At 40.0% G+C, this 18,835-nt stretch overlaps 1 protein-coding gene across 1 annotated transcript; it reads left to right on the top strand.

The window, feature by feature from the left end:
- The first annotated feature begins 452 nt into the window (after positions 1 to 452).
- LOC137284696 (sodium-coupled monocarboxylate transporter 1-like) lies at positions 453 to 17,928 on the top strand. Its single transcript, XM_067816608.1, has 15 exons — positions 453 to 955; positions 3,813 to 3,878; positions 4,567 to 4,618; positions 4,897 to 4,964; positions 6,165 to 6,319; positions 6,415 to 6,555; positions 7,499 to 7,631; positions 9,430 to 9,518; positions 10,856 to 10,971; positions 12,321 to 12,388; positions 13,038 to 13,124; positions 13,614 to 13,828; positions 15,105 to 15,205; positions 15,479 to 15,597; positions 16,235 to 17,928. Exons 1-15 carry the CDS (start codon positions 590 to 592, stop codon positions 16,427 to 16,429), a joined length of 1,971 nt encoding a protein of 656 aa, XP_067672709.1. The 5' UTR covers positions 453 to 589; the 3' UTR covers positions 16,430 to 17,928.
- The last annotated feature ends 907 nt before the right edge of the window (positions 17,929 to 18,835 follow it).

Genomic DNA, 18,835 nt, shown 5'->3' with positions numbered 1-18,835 from the left:
GATTCTGTCTACGCATAAAAGTCTTCATCCTCATTATACCAACTGCTATAATGTCACTTAAAGAAATCAATGTATTATTGATTAACCCTTTGATCGACTTTGTTTTGTAACGCTGCTGTGGAGAGCTGCCCAGTTCCCGTTTCCGTCACGGTAGATAGAGCAGGGACTGACAGCCTGACGTAATTAAATTAATATTGTTGGAGCGAAACAATAATCGCTCTGTATCAGTGCCCTTTTAAGACTGCAACTCGTTTACATAGTGCTGGCACGTTTAAAAGAGTATTGACTGTTAGAATTGATATCATATATTCATGTAATTAATAGCAAGAAACCAGCCTCTCCTACTTCCAATAAAACGTGCATTCGAATACATCAAAGGCATCTACATAATCGAGAGGAGCCCCAGCCTTCGACTATGTACACTGTAATAGTAGTGTATGTCTCGTACACAAACGCTCGCTGTGATCAGGGAAGATTCACAAAAGGCGAGTGAACGGAGACGGTGAGAGAGAGTTGGGAGGCTTAAACTGGTTCTAGTGAAGTGTGGTCGCACATGAAGAACCAGCGTAGACAACACTGACCATCCATCATGTCTGGGGATTACAGCATCTACACTGGACAGAAGAAGACCTTCACTATCCCCGACTATGTTCTTTTTAGTCTCACCTTGGCGATATCTGCCGGGATCGGCCTCTTCTATGCCTTCAAAGACAGAAACAAAGTTAATTCTAAGGAGTACCTTTTGGGAGGGAAAGATATGAACATCCTTCCCGTGGCGTTGTCCCTGTTGGTAACGTTTCTATCTGCATTGACGTTGCTGGGGACGCCGGCTGAGATGTACAACTTCACGACGATGTTCTGGTGGTTATGCCTTGCATTTGTTTTTGCAATGGTTATATCCTCGGTCATATTCATTCCATTCTTCTATAATCTCAGTGTGACAAGTATATTTCAGGTGAGTCTTCTATCCAGTAATCCATAAAATATACGATGTAGCCTAAGGTATATGCTATATCCTGTATATATTAGGTTAATATGAAACTATTATTTGTCCAAGAATGTACGTCATGAGGGTTAACACTTCAACTGAGGGAGCTACCTTAAACCCTAACCAAACAAAGTCGGGCCGGGCTGACCTACCGGATAGTAATAAAAATGACTTGCAGAATACTAAGACAAAACACATCCAGCCTTCACAAATGTATGGCTTTATCAAGGGATTGAAGTTGGATCGAAATATATATTCAATAATATTACAAAACCATTGCTAACCATAACTATGTTTTCACGTTAACAAAGCGTCCTGTATAGTCATGAACTGAAGAATGTTCATTGACAATAACTCATGTGTTAATATAACATTACTAATTTTATACTGCATAATGTCCAAATGACAATATGGCTCATACCAAAATGTACGGTACGACGTTTGAAATATTCCTAATCTTCACAGATGTATTAAATGTGTTAAAATCTATAGCACAGAAATATATCTACTCATATATAATTTTATTGCATAACCCTCATTGTATTATACAACAGTTTCTCCATTAAACCGAAGTCTTTTCGTTGAGTTTTCCTGTGTAATACGTTTGCAGGCACAGATTCATTTGCACCCAGATGGGATCAAACTAGCAAGGCATGACGCCCTTGAAGCAAAATATTTACCTTATCTAAACTTTTTATGGACAACTGACATCACCACATTGCATAAAGCCAGTGCATATTCAAGTCCCCGCTGTGCATATTTGTAAAGACTCCTCAGCACGGAGATAATAACGTGCCTTGAGTCATATCTGAATACACAATAGAGTACTCGTATGGAGACCTAGAAAGGACATCGTGGCCTTTTCCAAAAAGCGCTAACATGCACATTATCAGTGCTTTTTACGCATTTGACAGATTCTGTTCTATTCTACAACATGCGATGTAACGATATTTTAGCTATTTGTCGCATTGTGTCCATGCGGCAATGTCATGATCACGTTGTTTGGAGAACTTTAACATTGTTTTTGTGACAGCAGCAACACGACAACCAGTTAATGTCCCTTCTTCAACCCCATTCAGTGACAACCAGTGAATGTCCCTTTTCCAACCCCATACAGTGACAAGAGAATGTCCCTTCTTCAACCCCGTACAGTGACAACCAGTTAATGTCTTTTCTTCAACCCAGTGTAGTGACAACCAGTTAATGTCCTTTTTTCAGCCCCATTCAGTGACAACCAGTGAATGTCCCTTCTTCAACCCAGTGTAGTGACAACCAGTTAATGTCCTTTTTTCAGCCCCATAACGGGGACCAGTGAATGTCCCTTCTTCAACCCCGTACAGTCGTCTGCATGAAGTAAATTATGATGATGGCAAGGATATTTTTAGTTTAATTGTTTGCCACGAGAGAAAACCCGAACTGCATAGTCACTTCCTTCACTCATATCATAATAAGAACATAATGGGCACAATAACTGACTGGAAATTGTAAATTAAGAACAGCCATTTTATGATAAGCTCGGGAACATTTTAAAAATCTTATAAAAACATATGAAATAATACAGGGACTGAAACTATCATGACCAAGCAAGACAGCCAATAACCCAAATTCTGTTAGCGGTTTCTATTCCATGACATGATACGCACATGGCATGACATTTCACCGCCGAGGACTGAAAACATACCTAGCCGGCAATGTAAATATCTCATTTCATGTGAGTAGGCTTTGACGTGATGTGAAAGAATGCGTTAGCGATCCACTTCGGTAATGTGACATTTTATGTGTGTCCTTGAACGTATTTCCGTCGTATCCAGCGTTTTACGTTAAACAAGATACCCTCCCCTACTTCCAAATAAAAAGGAACCGAATAGATGCATCTACCTGTACAGACAGATATTCGTCAACATTTAACAGTAAAAGTTTACGACTACACAGTTACTGATATTGCGAAAAACAGTTGCAGAAAAGTGGTCACAAGGAAATTACGAGCTGGTCATTTCTAGTAGTAGAAGGTATTTAAACACAAACGTCATTTTTAAAAATGCTTTGACTTTGACCCACCAAATGAATTTAAAATCACAGAAAATCGAGACGGGTTATTCTCTCCTGTTGAATGTGTACGTACGTACTGAGTATGTAATATATGTTCTTAAGGCGTATAAACCAAGTCATAAAAAAACAATATCTAAAGATAGTCAACGCATCATTCACCTCACTAACTTAATGTGTGTGTTTTACATTTAAGGTGTGTTGATATCCCTTCACTGACACAAGGCACATTCAATACACTTTGTACGCATAGTGTTTTTATAAATGCACACATAGTGCAAGCATAGATCATTACATGTACAGTTATGGATATCAACTGACACAACTAGGTACCTCAGAGAGGGTAGTTTTGTACATAACTGGATACTTTATTTTCTTGTTGTTTCTTTTTGCTGTTCTATTCAATACAATGCAAGTCTCGATCATGTCGTTATATGCGAGTATGCATACATCATATGTATATATCACGCATCGAATTTCAGCAGTTAACGATGGATCAAACAATGTGGATAGAGGAAACCATCTTTTGAGAATTTGCAAAAACACTGTTTTTTTGGATCTAAAATTTTCAACCATGAATGTGTCTTTTGGGGGGCTTGGATGCTTTATCTTCCAGAACTATGACCAGCAAACAGGACATTTTCAACCCACAAGCACAACACAGTTGAAATGTCCCTTTTCACAACATCGTAGACATACGTAGATGAGACTTGATATCACAGAGCAACTGGCATTAGCCACAACTGTTGGTGAATTATCACGCATTCTGTATTTTCAGTATCTAGAGCTGCGCTTCAGCAAACCTGTCCGTGTTCTCGCATCCATCATCTACATTCTGCAAACTGTAAGTCCATCGTGTCTCCAACTCTCACTAGGTGACTACTCAATACTCAGATGTATTAAATTACATTTGAGACGTCATTCGTCATTTATGATAATGATGCCCCGGATCCATTATTTTTAAGGAATGAAGAGTTACGCGGGCATTACCCTATACCTCACATTTTATAGGTGTACAGTTTATTTTGTGCATTTTCCTTATCATCTGGAAAGTATCCCTGATAATCCCAACACTAAATTGCCATTTCTTAGCTATTATCCCATTTGTGTCGAAAGTGACGTCAGCACGACCAGAACTCAGCTCGAATTGACGAATGAACCCACAGTATACAGCAGAGAAACAATACACTCAATAATCTCAACATCCTGTGTGGATATTATGGGAGTAAACACACAGACACAGACACACACACACACACAGACACAGACACACACACTTACACACACACTTACACACACACACACCGTTCTCAAAAAGCTGCATCCTGGACTATTGACAATGTGATGCTGCAAATATATCTTTATTTTAATATGATATGTATGATTGGTTATAGTACTTGCAAAAATGTGTAATTATATATTTATGTTTTAGAATATACACATGTACAATCAGAGTATACTACGTATGAATATTCTCGTTTTCATCTTCCAGATTCAGTATTGCAATATCATTTGACTGGTTATTTTTACAGAGCGCGTATATGTCGTTCGTCCTCTACGCTCCTTCCTTGGCTCTGAATGCGGGTATGTCTTAAGAAAGGCCTCGTGACTTTATTAAAATGTAAAATGTAAACTTACAAAGTAGAAAGTTTATAGGATCATTTCTTGGAGAAAAGATGTCCTCTATTCGTTAATTTTTCACAGTATTGTTGACTAGTGAATGAAAATGAACATTTAAATCAGTTCTCCGGAACAACATTTGCTAATAAAACTTGAATTATTTCTTCCTGATTGTTGATGAATTTGACGGTTCATTGACCTGTTTGAGAATATATGTAGACTCTGTGTTTGTTTTCTTCAAGTTACCGGACTTGATTTATGGGGATCTCTCATTGCTGTTGGAATCATTGTGACTCTGTACACAGCTCTGGTAAGTCACGTTTTGGCTGCGTTTTTCAACCTGCAGACAACTCTATACCATGGTGGCACATGAAGTGTAATAGTATACAAGATCTAAACTATAATCTGCTAGCACCTTAAATCTTAAACAACCTGTCCATCTATGATACAATCACAAAAGTTTCAGTTTGTTATACATTTGTTACTTAGGACTTAATCGGAGATACAGAGTGGTTTGAAAACCGTGTATTTGCTCATAGCGCCAAAGAGTCCTGATCCACAAGGCAGTCGTAACGTTACGTCCTGTCGTAACGTTATAATGTTTCATAGGCTTGCGAATGTCGCACCCCTACGAACGTCACCCGTGAAGGGCCAGTGTAGAACAGGTCTTCATCAACCCATGCTTGCCATAAGAGAAGACAGGGCTTGTCGTAAGAGGCGACTAAGGGGATCGGGTTTTCAGGCTCGCTGACTTGGTTGACACGTGTCATCGGTTCCCAGTTGTGCTACCCGTGACGGTCCCGGGGTAGAATAGGCCTTCAGCAACCCATGCTTGCCATAAAAGGCAACTCTGCTTGCCGTAATAGGCGACTAAGGGGATCGAGTGGTCAGGCTCGCTGACTTGGTTTACACATGGCATCGGTCCACAATTGTGCAGATCGATGCTCATGTTGTTGATCACAGGATTGCCTGGTCGAGGCTCGATTATTGACAGACCGTAGCCACATAGCAGGAATATTGCTGAGTGCGGCGTAAAACTAAACTCATTGACACACTCGTTCAATGGACACCGTGAACACGGCAGGAGAATGAGGTGCAGTAATATGGCTAACATTTTTAGCTCCTTACCCTGATTTGTGAACTACTGTGACAAGGAACGCTTTCTGCATACCCGCGACAAACAGGTGTTCAGGCTCGCTGACTTGGCGGAAGAAAACGTCACAGCATCGCAGTTGTGTGGATAGATGCTCATGCTGTTGATAACTGCATGTCCAGGCCGCCTCCATATGTTTGTGAAATCAGCTTAATGCCGCGTTAAACAGCAAAGAAACAACATAAGAATGGTGACATCATTATGGACGATAAGGATGATATTTGCATCATCTTCATCAGCATTGTCAGTAGCAGCCATGTTTGTTGTTGATGATGATGATGATGATGATGATGATGATGAGATCCTTTACCGCCTGCTTAAGCTCTGTGCCTATACCGTCAACGGTCTCTGTTCCAGGGAGGAATGAAGGCTGTGTTGTGGACTGACACCTTCCAGGCTTTTGTCATTGTGGCGGGGCTGTTGGCGGTTCTCATCCAGGGCTCCATCATCATGGGTGGCTTCCAGAATGCCTGGGACATCGCCGGGAACAGATCAAGGATTTATTTCCACGAGTATGTATGGTTGACTGGACGGCATCAGTTATTCCGTGACCACAAACGCTTTTTCCTCGCAGCTCCATATGACCTCCACATTGTCTTCGTTTCAGCTTCAGCTTTGACCCCACAACCCGCCACTCCTTCTGGTCGGTCGTAGTAGGAGGAGGGTTTTTCTGGACGTCACTATACGGAGTTAACCAGGCTCAGGTCCAGAGAACCATGTCTTGTCCATCTATATCTAAAGCCAGACTGTGAGTCTTCAATATATGTCATATCTACATTGGAGACGATTAAACACATACTTACAAAGGTTTTATCGCAAAAAATGTACAAAATATGTTCCATCACATCAGAAATCTCCGAAATAAAAGTCAGACTATATGATAATGATCATGAAATGGCGAGCGTTCCCTGCCACGTACGTGGCACTCGTTACAAATACACCCAAAGGCATGCTTATTTCAGACTAAAAAAATGGTAAGTACTACTTGGACTTTTCAACACGCCTAAAAAACGTTTTCATAACTTTCCAGAGTTCTTCAATGATGGAATTTTTATAACATCAACGTTAGCAATTTCTGTTAAAATTAACACCCTAAACCCGAAACCGCCATGTGGATAGAACATTGCTGAGTGTGACGTAAAACTAAACTCACTCACTCAACCTGCTGATGCTGCTCGAGTATCTAGAGTATTCTTTTCATCGAGTCTTTTGAAAAAATAACTTTAGTTCATTTACAAAATATCAAGCACCAGTAACATCCACGTTATTAAACTGAATCATGTAAACACGTATCTCAACAAAATGCATCATGTGACAGTATCTGCAAGACTATCTATAAACGTCTCCATGTACCCGTAACAACTTATGTAGTTGAGAAAGTATGTGTGTGTGTGTGTGTGTGTGTGTGTGTGTGTGTGTGTGTGTGTGTATTGTATGTATGTTTGTAGATGTAGATTTGGATGAGGAGTGGAGGGTTTGTGTCTTTCCTTCTCTGTGTGTGTTTCTCTGTCTGTCGCTCTCTTTCTCTCTATCTTTCTTTATATCCCTTTCTATCTCTCTTTTTCTCTCTGTTTTTCCTCCCTCTTTCTTTATAACCCCCTTATATCTCTCTCTGTCTCTCTCTTCTCTTCCCATCTCTGCTCGTATCAGTATGTATGAAATATGTAAATATTTATAATTTGATCTTTAAGGACACTCCTTGTAAACCTGCCTGGTCTCATCCTCATAGTCAGCTTGTGTTGCATGATTGGTATCGTCATGTACGCCTTCTACGCCGACTGTCACCCAATCAAGTTCAACAACCTCATCAGCAAAACAGATCAGGTAGCACACGGTCAGATGTTAACAAACAAATGAATAAACAGAAAGGTTCAAATGAACTTGGCTCATTGCCACCATACACGAATGAAATGGAGGCTCTTGTTTATCCACACACTGTGATATGTGAGCTCTTTACCTCGACACACTTGCATCATGGTAGCTTTTTGTCCAGACACACTGGACAGTCGCCTTCCTGGAAATATGTCGACTTGACACCATGACATGCAAGTGATGTTGCAGTTCTTTATTTGGGCTTACTGGTAATATGTCAACTTAACACCTTGACTTACTAGTGATGTTGCAGCTCTTTATTTGGGCTTCCTGATAATATGTCAACTTGACACCTTGACTTACAAGTGATGTTAGAGCTCATTATTTGGGCTGACTAGTAATACGTCGGCTTGACACCTTGACTTACTAGTGATGTTGCAGGTCTTTATTTGGACTTACTGGTAATATGTCGACTTGACATTTTGACTTACTAGTAACGTTGCAGCTCTTTATTTGGGCTTACTTATGTCAACTTGACAATTTGACTTACTAGTGATGTTGTACCTCTTTATTTATGCTTACTGTAATACGTCGGCTTGACACATTGACTTTCTAGTGATGTTGCAGCTCTTTATTTGGGATTACTGGTAATGTGTCAACTTGACATTTTGACATACTAGTGATGTTGCAGCTTTTTATCGGGGCTTACTGGTAATATGTCGGCTTGACACCTTGACTTACTAGTGACGTTTCAGCTGTCTTTTTGGGCTTACTAGTAATATGCAACTTGACATCTTGGCATGCTGGTGATATATCTGAGCTCTTCATCTTCATTACTGGTAAAAACCTGAGTTCAGGTATTTTAGTAATATGTCACATCCCCAAACATGGATCATATATTAATCCTATTAATCATCATGTTGCCATATTTTCCAGTTGCCATCGTATCGTGATCAACTTGAAATATTTCAACCCTGCATCTCCATGGGCCAATAATTTCAAGTCGTAGTCTCAACACTAGAAATATGTCAGTGCTCCACCTCCAAACTTCAGTTTGTCACCCTAAACAGACTCAAAAAGAAATCCGGTTGCCTGTATGACCTCGATAAATCTTAGATCCCCTGTTCTCATGTTAACAATTAGAGCACATGTACTCAGTAAGATACCCGAGAAAATCGTCAACACTCAAACGTACTCGATGTTTGTGTGAATGTCTGAAAGAAGTTCCTGGGACAACTTCGTTGGATACACCCAGTCAACGACAAAAGATTTCGAAAGTTTCATGAAAACATCTGAAAGAGTTTTTCAAAGTGTATCAGATTTCATGTCGATACTCCCTTTCAAACGGTACTCTGCAGATTAAACCGGTAATAGCATATTCAGAACCCACTCACAGTTTTGCAAACGCCACGGTCCGATGAACCTTTACGATGAGGCTTGGCTTAAGAGCCTTTGTCCACGATTATGATTGAACACTGCTGAACGTGAACTCCAAGCATATTATTCAGTTTGGCAGGTCATACAATCGTGTCGACGGAGTCATTCATACCAACATTAGTGCTTTGAAGCGGTGCTACATGTCAAGTTTGACCAAGACAGATCGTTATAAGGTTACATGAGAGTGTATGCTCACAACAGAACACATTACATGGGTACGCTATGAATTGAAAGCCCATGGTGTGTGTAATGTTCAGTACACACTGAGGCCCGATTTTATTGAAATATACAGTGCCACAGGAAAATATTACTGCAAGATGTTAAAATAAATGTGCTACATTCTGATTTAACATTTCCTTATTTTCATATTAAGCTCCTGCCCCTATATGTGATGGACATCTTAGGCCATATCCCCGGAATACCAGGAGTGTTTGTGTCGTGCATCTTCAGCGGAAGTTTGAGGTAATTCGTTGAATTTTGATTTCGGGCTTTGCAGCCTGCACTGCACCATGTACTCCCATTCGCTCTGCAGTATTACGTCTGTGAGAAGTGCCAATAACCGGGGATAGTGGATTCGACTTGGCTGTTTTTGTAATTTATTCACACAACGTTTGATTAGTTTGTCACCAAACAGATACAAGTCACATACGGCTTTCCTCAAACATCAAGGTGACGCCCTTTGATGGCAATACAGTACAAAACCGAAATGTCGTTTTCAGAAAACTAACCACAGAGAAGTGGTATGTGGTATTCACGTTTATTGTACTGTGTATAGAATGTGTGATGTGAATATGTGTTTCACAAGTTCATTAAACATTCTCTCTTTTATAATCGGAAATCACTGTGTTCGCGTAAGATGCCGAAATGTCAATCACTAAGTCCCTGACATGCATACAGACAACGGAAGACAAAAATGAGATGGTGGGAAAATCACTGGAAGCAACCTACGACGTCCGAGCTGAATTCGCTTGGGAAGACTGAAGTGGCATTGCTGATAGCATGACATTGTTTGTCTATGTTGAGTCAAGATGTGGGAATGTTGTGTTAGAATGAGTGAATGATATGTCAGGATCTACACATGCTGTGTCAGGATCTGTGAATGTTCTATCACAATCTATGAATATTCTGTCGGAATGTATGGATGTTGTGTCAGAATGTGTGAGGATTGTGTCAGGATGTCTCTGAATGCAGTGTCAGGATGTGTGAATGTTGTTTCAGTATCTTTGAAAATTGAGTCACAATGTGTGAATACTGTGTCAAAATCTGTGAATGTTTTGTCAGGATTTGTGGATGGTCTGTCAGAATGTGTGAATATTGTGTCAGTATGTGTGATCCCGTGTCAGGATGTCTGGATATTATATCAGGTGATTTCAGAGTGTTTGGATGTGCAACAGACTATCCTTAGATGTATGTGAACCCCTTTAATAATGCATAAACGGGCAACCCTCTTTCAGGTGCAACTTCTCAGGTGCAAGACATACTACCAACGCCAAATACACTGACCTAGAAACAAATCCCCACTGATTTGCTTCAGTGGCCAGTAAGCCATCCTCGGATGGCCACTGATGCAGCTGACCTTTACATGACCCTATGCCACTGGTCATGGTAATATTTACCAGTTAATGGCCCAACCAATCTATGCCCAATCACATTATATCGTGTAGATGGCATTATCTCAAAGAATAAGTGTCACACCAGCATCTGCCATTGTCACAACGAACAATCAGATATGATTTTAAACTTCAAGACACACAATATAATTTGTACAGTTTCTACATAAGTTATATTCCCTTCCTCAGCACTTTATCCTCATCCCTGAATGCCCTTGGAGCCATCATTCCTTGTGACCTCATCAAACCGTACTGCTGCAAGAACCTTTCTGACAGGTCCATGACAATTCTTTCGAAGGTGATAGGTAAGTGGAGAAATCCTGAAATGTATATTCTTATTTGACGCATACATGTTGTTGTCATGATATGCTGGAACATTCTTATGCCTTTGAGATGCACCTACATCGATAACAGCGATAAAGTGCTTATACACGACTAGGGGCTTGACATGGTTGGGAAACAATAGAATTTGTATAGGATTGTTCATCAGTACTGTACAGCTTTTAATAGGTTTTGAATAAGATCAACTTCAACGACGTGCGTACATTTCCGTTGACGCCACCCAACTTACGATTGCCTCAGCCAGGTTTGTCATGCTTTAAATGTGTCACCAGAGGACTGAACCAGATTGTCCGTGATACGTTGGGGTGTACAGAACGAGACTGGAGGTAGATGGTGTTTACGAACGCACAGGTATAACCATTGTATTAATACAGGAAATCTGTTGTATGCGGTGAAATATTTGTAAGTCACAAATAGGGTGAATGTCACTAGATCCGAAGTGGGAACAGGGTCATTCAGAATCCGACATGAAGTGACGTTATTTCACATAAAGTATCATCTTATTCAACTAAACTAAAAGCAGCGTTTATCGTACATACTTTCCACCCAATAAGCTTAAACTGTTATAGAGGGTTGCACTGACTTCTGTAGAAAGCTACCCGATTGTGGGTAAATTGAAACTTGCAAGCAACCAAGCAAGCATGAAAACATTATCTGCCAGACATGAGAAAATGAATGAATTGTAACGCCTCTTCTCTTGTGTTCGTTTAGCATGGTTTAGTGTCAGTGTGTTCTGCACCCAAGTCTTTTGATAACATAGACAGAGTCCATATACAAAGATCAATTTTCGAATCGCAAACCGGTTTAAAAACACCCACAGAAATGTATCAACGTTCATGCGCAGCGGTTCACGCTTTCTATACATATTACTCTAAGGAAGGCGCCTACGAAGTTGCCTCCCCTTGTTGTTCTTAACTTCGTAAGTCCCTCTCTTGATCATAGTGATTGGTATATTAAAAACCCATCTTCCACCTGCGTTTTAGATGAGCTTAAACAACCCTATGATCAATCTGATGCCTCATAATCATCAGATTATGATTAGTGGGCACGCCACGCCGAAGAACGAGTTCTAATCCTTCTACGGGGATTCGATGCCGTTGTCTCTTTCTCCTCGATGACTGAATAATAATTTTAAAATCGGTATCTGTCCTTAGTCAGGCACTGACAATGAAGTATCAGCCATATTCGAATAGGTTAGTACCATTCGAATTAAGCTGGAGGTTTTATGCTTTCATATCAGAAAGGGCACAAAATCCCCCATGTTGTACATGAGCAATTTACGGTATCTACTTTCGTTTACGTATTTTTGTAGTTGTCATTTTCGGAGGAGTTGCTATCGGCCTCGCTGTCCTTGTGTCTCAACTTGGGTCTGTATTGCAGGTGCGTTCACAAATTAAGACGATTGTAACGACTGTCCGAATAATACCGACAGCTGAGCCAGGACAAATTAACAGATTTAGGATATGAGTTATGTTAAGGTTGCCTAATCCCATCGTCATCACTCTTCTATTTTCATATGAACAGGCACACCAATGTCTGGAAACACATGGATAGAAACATCTTTGTTAATCATGGTTCTAAAGTATGTCACTGTCCGGCCACTTCGTTTATGACCTCTCACGGTTATCATAATAGAGTTAAGTCACGATGACGATGGAATATCACTAACTGTTGCGTAAAACGTAATATTAACGAAAGTTCACGATGGGATGGTACATATGAACTAACATAGCCCACGTTTCAAAAGCCACAGGCGCTAGGGTGGCCTTTGTTCATCGTGAGCTTGATTTCCCACATAGTTGCAATGTGTGAATGCCATTTCTGGCATCACCCACAGTGGTATTGCTGGAACATTGCTGAAAGTTACATAAGGTTTTACTCTCTCACTCACTCACACAAGTATATTAACAGTTGTTGGCATACGTCTACACATTTACACTTGTTCCTTAACTTATCTCTTATTAAAATTATGAAACAGTAAAATCATATGTCATATATCCAAATCCTATATGCGTTTGTCTATGCTCAGGCTTCCTACAGCGTGTACAGTGTCCTCAATGGCCCGTTGTTTGGGTTGTTTATTCTGGGCATGTTCTTCCCCTGGGCAAACGCATGGGTAAGTATTCCAACACCCTGACTCCATATGCATGACATGCTAAGCACCTGTCGTACACAGGTCTGTGTTGAAACGTTATATATGTAAACCGGGTTTTTCAAATTCAATGTGTCAGTGGAGTTTTCATACTGGTACCCCTAGACATATGCAAGGGCATTTACACAATGCACACATAACCTCGTCGATAACAACAAAAAGGTCACCTCGTCAGATCTAACATGCATGTTTGATATGTAGAATGACTTGAACAAGCGAGTCACGATCGAGTTTGAAATAAAATGATAAATTTGAATTATACTATTGTTGATTTAGGTGTACTGTTGCTTTAGGTGTGTCAAGTTTCAAGTTTCTTATTTCAGTGATGCAACGCACACTGTTTCACAAATGCTCTTTGTATATCTTTGAAAAAAACACTAAATGTTGACTATCTAAACACAGTAAGTGTGGAAAGTACTATGTGTATGAACGTTTACAATTGTCACATTTTAGGGAGCTCTTCTTGGTACTCTGGTCTCTTTAGCCTTTATGTGCTGGATCGGATTCGGTGCATTCGCCAACAAGGTTTCCACCGCTAAACTGTCCCCTGTCTTTACTCACGGCTGCAACTGGTCCGTCACAACGACAGCAATGACTGTTACGACAACGCTGGGGACTACAACATCATTTACAGGTTCCACCGAGGTGACAACGGTTGCAGCGTCAAGGTACACAGTATAGGATCGGTTTGTAATTCGTAAATGTTCTCATATGAGCCAACATCAAACTCATTTAATCATAGAGAATGAAATGAAGGAAGGATTGAAGCAAAATAACTTTGTATTTGTTTCCTCCACAAAAGATTACACAAAGGCAAATACATTATTTACAATACATCACTTCCATTAAACAAAATGAAACAACATTTGTACGAAAGTCAGATTTTCTCTAGATTCTATGCAAAGTGAGAAAATTGCACTTATTCCTATAATTTTGCTGTCTGTGCACAGCCATATACATGCATTCTTACTCTCCATGAGTCTCTGAACACCCATGTATTCCTACCCTCGATCTATCTCTGCACACCCATATACATGTATTCCTAAAAGGATGGGTCACTTTTATTCTGCATTATGGCTTATATGTGTCCTGCATTTTTCATATGTGAGGTGAGACTCACATAAGTTATCTGTCTGTCTGTCTGTCTGTCTGTCTGTCTGTCTGTATGCCTACAATCTTGCTGTCTGTGCACACACATATACATGTATTCCTACTCTCCATGTGTCTGTGCAAACCCATGTACATGTTTTCCTGCTCTCCATGTGTCTGTTCCCACCCATGTACATGTTTTCCTGCTCTCCATGTGTCTGTTCCCACCCATGTACATGTTTTCCTGCTCTCCATGTGTCTGTTCCCACCCATGTACATGTTTTCCTGCTCTCCATGTGTCTGTTCCCACCCATGTACATGTTTTCCTGCTCTCCATGTGTCTGTTCCCACCCATGTACATGTTTTCCTGCTCTCCATGTGTCTGTTCCCACCCATGTACATGTTTTCCTGCTCTCCATGTGTCTGTTCCCACCCATGTACATGTTTTCCTGCTCTCCATGTGTCTGTTCCCACCCATGTACATGTTTTCCTGCTCTCCATGTGTCTGTTCCCACCCATGTACATGTTTTCCTGCTCTCCATGTGTCTGTTCCCACCCATGTACATGTTTTCCTGCTCTCCATGTGTCTGTTCCCACCCATGTACATGTTTTCCTGCTCTCCATGTGTCTGTTCCCACCCATGTACATGTTTTCCTGCTCTCCATCTATCCGTGTATGCCCATGCTCAGGTATTCCTACTCTCTATATATCTGTTCATATCCATGTACATGAATGTGTCTTTTTACACCCTTGTGCATGTATTCCCACTCTCCATGTGTCTGGTCATGACGATATACATGCATTCCTAATTTGTTCCTATATAATCCGTTCACGCATATGTGTTCCCACTTCCAGTGATCCGTTTATGCCGATGTACAAGCTATCCTATTTCTTCTACACGCCGACGGCGATGACAGTGCTCGTCATCGTGGGAATGTTCGTCAGCCTCATCACTGGTCTGCTACTGAAACCATAATTAATAAATAATATATAATTTCTGTAAAGATGATATATGCAGTGATCAATGTACTGAGAACACGTCTATGTCATAACGAAAATTAGAAGCCAGGTGTTGAAAAACATTAATGCACATATTCCTGAATAATTAATATATACATAATATATCCGCCCCTATGTAATGTCGTTTTCTTGTTAATTGTCTAACAATGAATGTAGTCGTATAGCTAACATAATTCATCAAAAGTGTATCACTATTCCGCATGTTTAAGGTTTGCGACGCCCGGACAGTATTGACCCTCGTCTGATCTGCCCTCTATTTGACCGCCTGTTCCCTTGTATGCCGGAGATGATACTCAGACCTCTCAGATGTGGCGTCAACCACAATGGGGTAGGTCACACATACGTGTAACTTAATAAGGCCCTACCAGGAGCTCAGGACCAATTTGTCATGTTCACAATGACACACTAACCCCAACAGAACAGGTTCTCTCCCTTACACGTCCACGCGCTATGTCGCAGGTGTGGCTTGAATAGAACAGCGTGTGACCTCAGCATGTGATCAGAGATAAATTGAAAATGTGTGTTCAAGAGACCGTAGCATAGCTTCTGTACTTTGGAAGCTTTAGTAGCATCCCATTTTTGCACCACTGACAATAACGAGGAAGCTGAATTGTCTTTAAATATGTCTCCGATGTACACTGCACATCACCGTTTAGCTGTTTGATTTATTTTTATTTTTAGAACAATGCATTATTTTCATCAAAGTGTTTTGCCAACAGTGTGACTGTCCCTTCAAGGATATAAATTAAATCGTATGACATGAGGCAGTGATTGAATAATATATTTTTCTCAACTAAGAGTTCCAGCCACTGGACCAGAAACTTTTCGAATGTTGTGATCCTTTGTTAAGGCGTCATATCGAGTCATCCCAAAGGGTCGAATCTAGGCAACCTAAGGGACGTTACTCTCTCTATATGACTGATTCGTGGTCTTTTACAAACTTAACCATTTCGTTTAACTTCCAGAAGTACAGAAAACAGGCTTATGAACAGGCTGACGAATTGCCAGAGAAGATTCAGCCAGTAGATGCTAACGGTGTTGAAACGAAGTCGTCCCGTGACGTCGAAGTAGGTGACGTAAAAGGTGGCGCGATCAATCCAGGATTCGATCCAGTGGAGGAGAAAAACTCGTTGCCGGAAGAATTTGTCACACATTTGTAGGATTATCTTCATTTTATAAAAGTTTCATATCCAAGTTTCATGTATATTGAAAACCACAATATCTGGGTCTTTGCCAAGCCGATTCCCATTTTTTTTTCAATCAATTGACATATTTCTGTGCTGGTTGCCTGTACTGGATCACAGATATCTTTACTAACACTATACCTCTTCATATTCGTTATTTTCAATACACACTGTCGGATTCTACCATGTATGTTTCACATCTGTGTATTGTTTGATGTTTCTGTCTCAGTTTAATGTTGACACAGTACGTTTATGTTTAATTTCATCCCAATTTTTATTGTCACCACTGAACAAAGATGCATATATTTATGAAGAGACAGTATCTATTACATATAACATTGGGTATTTATCATGAAAATGTATCACTATTTCAAATGCATCATTTTGCAGGGATTTACGGTGTGCCTTCCAATAATTTTGTCGCTATACAGTTCACCTCTTAATAACTTCTTGAATTTTCTTGAACTTATTTCTCACGACGTTTCGGGTCACAATGCTTACGACGTCACAATGCTATGACAACATAATACAAATGGAACTGAATGGGTGTGGCTATGCAAACTTAATCATTTAGTACCTTTACTTTGATAAATATATTCAAGAAGTTGCTATCCATAAAATTCGTCCTGTATTACTACACAAACGTCTAAATGCCTATGAAGAATCACAAAATTTTGTCGTTTGTGACATACGTCATGCATGGAGGATAAGCTTTCTGACGAGCACCTGGAGTCATTACCATTCGATAGTATCAAGACTATCATATAGTCGAAATGAATCGATGTAAATTAGAAGTTATATTTAGTTATCGCTTTTTTGCCATTTTAATCTAAGGTAAAAATAAATATATTTAATATTAATTACATATTATTTTCTTAAAAAATAGTGCTCTGTATTAGACAATCAAGAGTTGATGCACATCTACTAATGTGTACTGTATTCTACTGAATTATTAATGCATTGTCATGTATATATTTACCAAAGTTGTTAGTGATTAAATCATGTTAGGTTTATTTCATGTTTTATCATCTGAAGACTTTCTGTGTATGGACACTTGTTAAAAGTATTTTATATTCTGTGGATTATTTTGTAAGTAGTTTTTCTGTATATTAGTAAAGTTATTTTTGAAGTTCTAGTATTTATTATTGAAATAACAGTCTATAACACCTCGTATTATACAAGTAACCCACGTGTGTGTGTGTATGTGTGTGCGTGTGTGAGTGTGTGTGTGGGTGTGCGTGTGCGTGTGTCTCTGTGTTTTAATCGCTTACTGATTATTTCTACTTAAGGATGCATTGGTTACTTTGTCAAGTGAAAACTATTCCTAATTTGTCCACGCATCGCCCTGTTGCAGAGTTTCAATATGCTTAAAATAAGACGGAGTCATGCATATGCTCCGACACTGGATGGATATCGAGATAGAGTATGCTTTTAAGCAACGGTTGAATAAAACATTTTGTCTGAGAGAAAAGAATCCCAACCCCATGGACCTGACATCCTCTGTTGCTTTATGGAGCCAGCATAAGTCCGCGCATATGAAACAGTTATATCACCTGTAACATTGTCACGGTGAATCGGGTGACCGAAGGGAGGCTACTCCGCACAGACTAGCTGCTGTCATTGTAGATCTACCGGTTTCTTTTCCATTAGCCTCACACCATACCTATGCTGGATGCTAAGCCGATGGGTGTCTAGATTAGCGGACAGTAAGGACGTCAGTGTGTTAGAGGAATGTGTATAGTTATTGAGAAATTAACGTTTAAACTATTAATTATTACCTTAGACACTTGTGCAAGTTTGTCTTTCCATGAACACTTGGATTTGCTGTCAGTATAATGGACTCAGCGGTCGGATGTTATGGTGACACGCTGAGAGCCTGAGTTACTGTTATCCCTGGCTAAAGCTCAACAATCAAACATATAGTTGGAATATTGTTTTGGTGTAAAACAGTCCATAAGTATATCACCAAATTACGATACAGAAGACCAGTACAGAAATGTTCATATTGGTGTAAGTATTCACCGATTATATCGTTACCAGTGGGAATTCCACATTACCAAGCCATAGTGGCCGTAGGGGTCACCTTGATCAGGAGGTCAAGTGTCCTGGTTCAGGATATAAATAGTCCCGATGGCGCACATTGTTTTATGAAGATATCTGTCACTGGGTGCTCTGACTTGCTGGTTGACTACTGCTGGGTGCGGCTTAAAACAACATTCATCTCACTCTAATACCTTAAAAGCAACAGATTACAAATTCTAAATACTGTATAGCCATGTTTCATTCTAAGCAATCGTCGACATTTGTGTATTATTTTAAGGAATTGCTCATATCAGGTTGCACCTTCAGATCTCACTGACATTCGTTAAAAGATATGAATAC

This window comes from Haliotis asinina, chromosome 5 (genome assembly GCF_037392515.1).
Source record: "Haliotis asinina isolate JCU_RB_2024 chromosome 5, JCU_Hal_asi_v2, whole genome shotgun sequence".
NCBI lineage: Eukaryota > Metazoa > Mollusca > Gastropoda > Lepetellida > Haliotidae > Haliotis > Haliotis asinina.
The sequence above is the reverse complement of the archived record's forward strand: the minus strand, read 5'-3'. Positions and strand labels throughout refer to the sequence as shown.

Coding starts and splice junctions, on each gene's coding strand:
- LOC137284696 (XM_067816608.1), top strand. CDS start 590: ATGTCTGGGGATTACAGCATCTACACTGGACAGAAGAAGACCTTCACT. Junction 6,556..7,498: donor TCTATATCTAAAGCCAGACT/GTGAGTCTTCAA, acceptor TTGATCTTTAAG/GACACTCCTTGTAAACCTGC. Junction 15,206..15,478: donor GTTCGTCAGCCTCATCACTG/GTCTGCTACTGA, acceptor CGCATGTTTAAG/GTTTGCGACGCCCGGACAGT.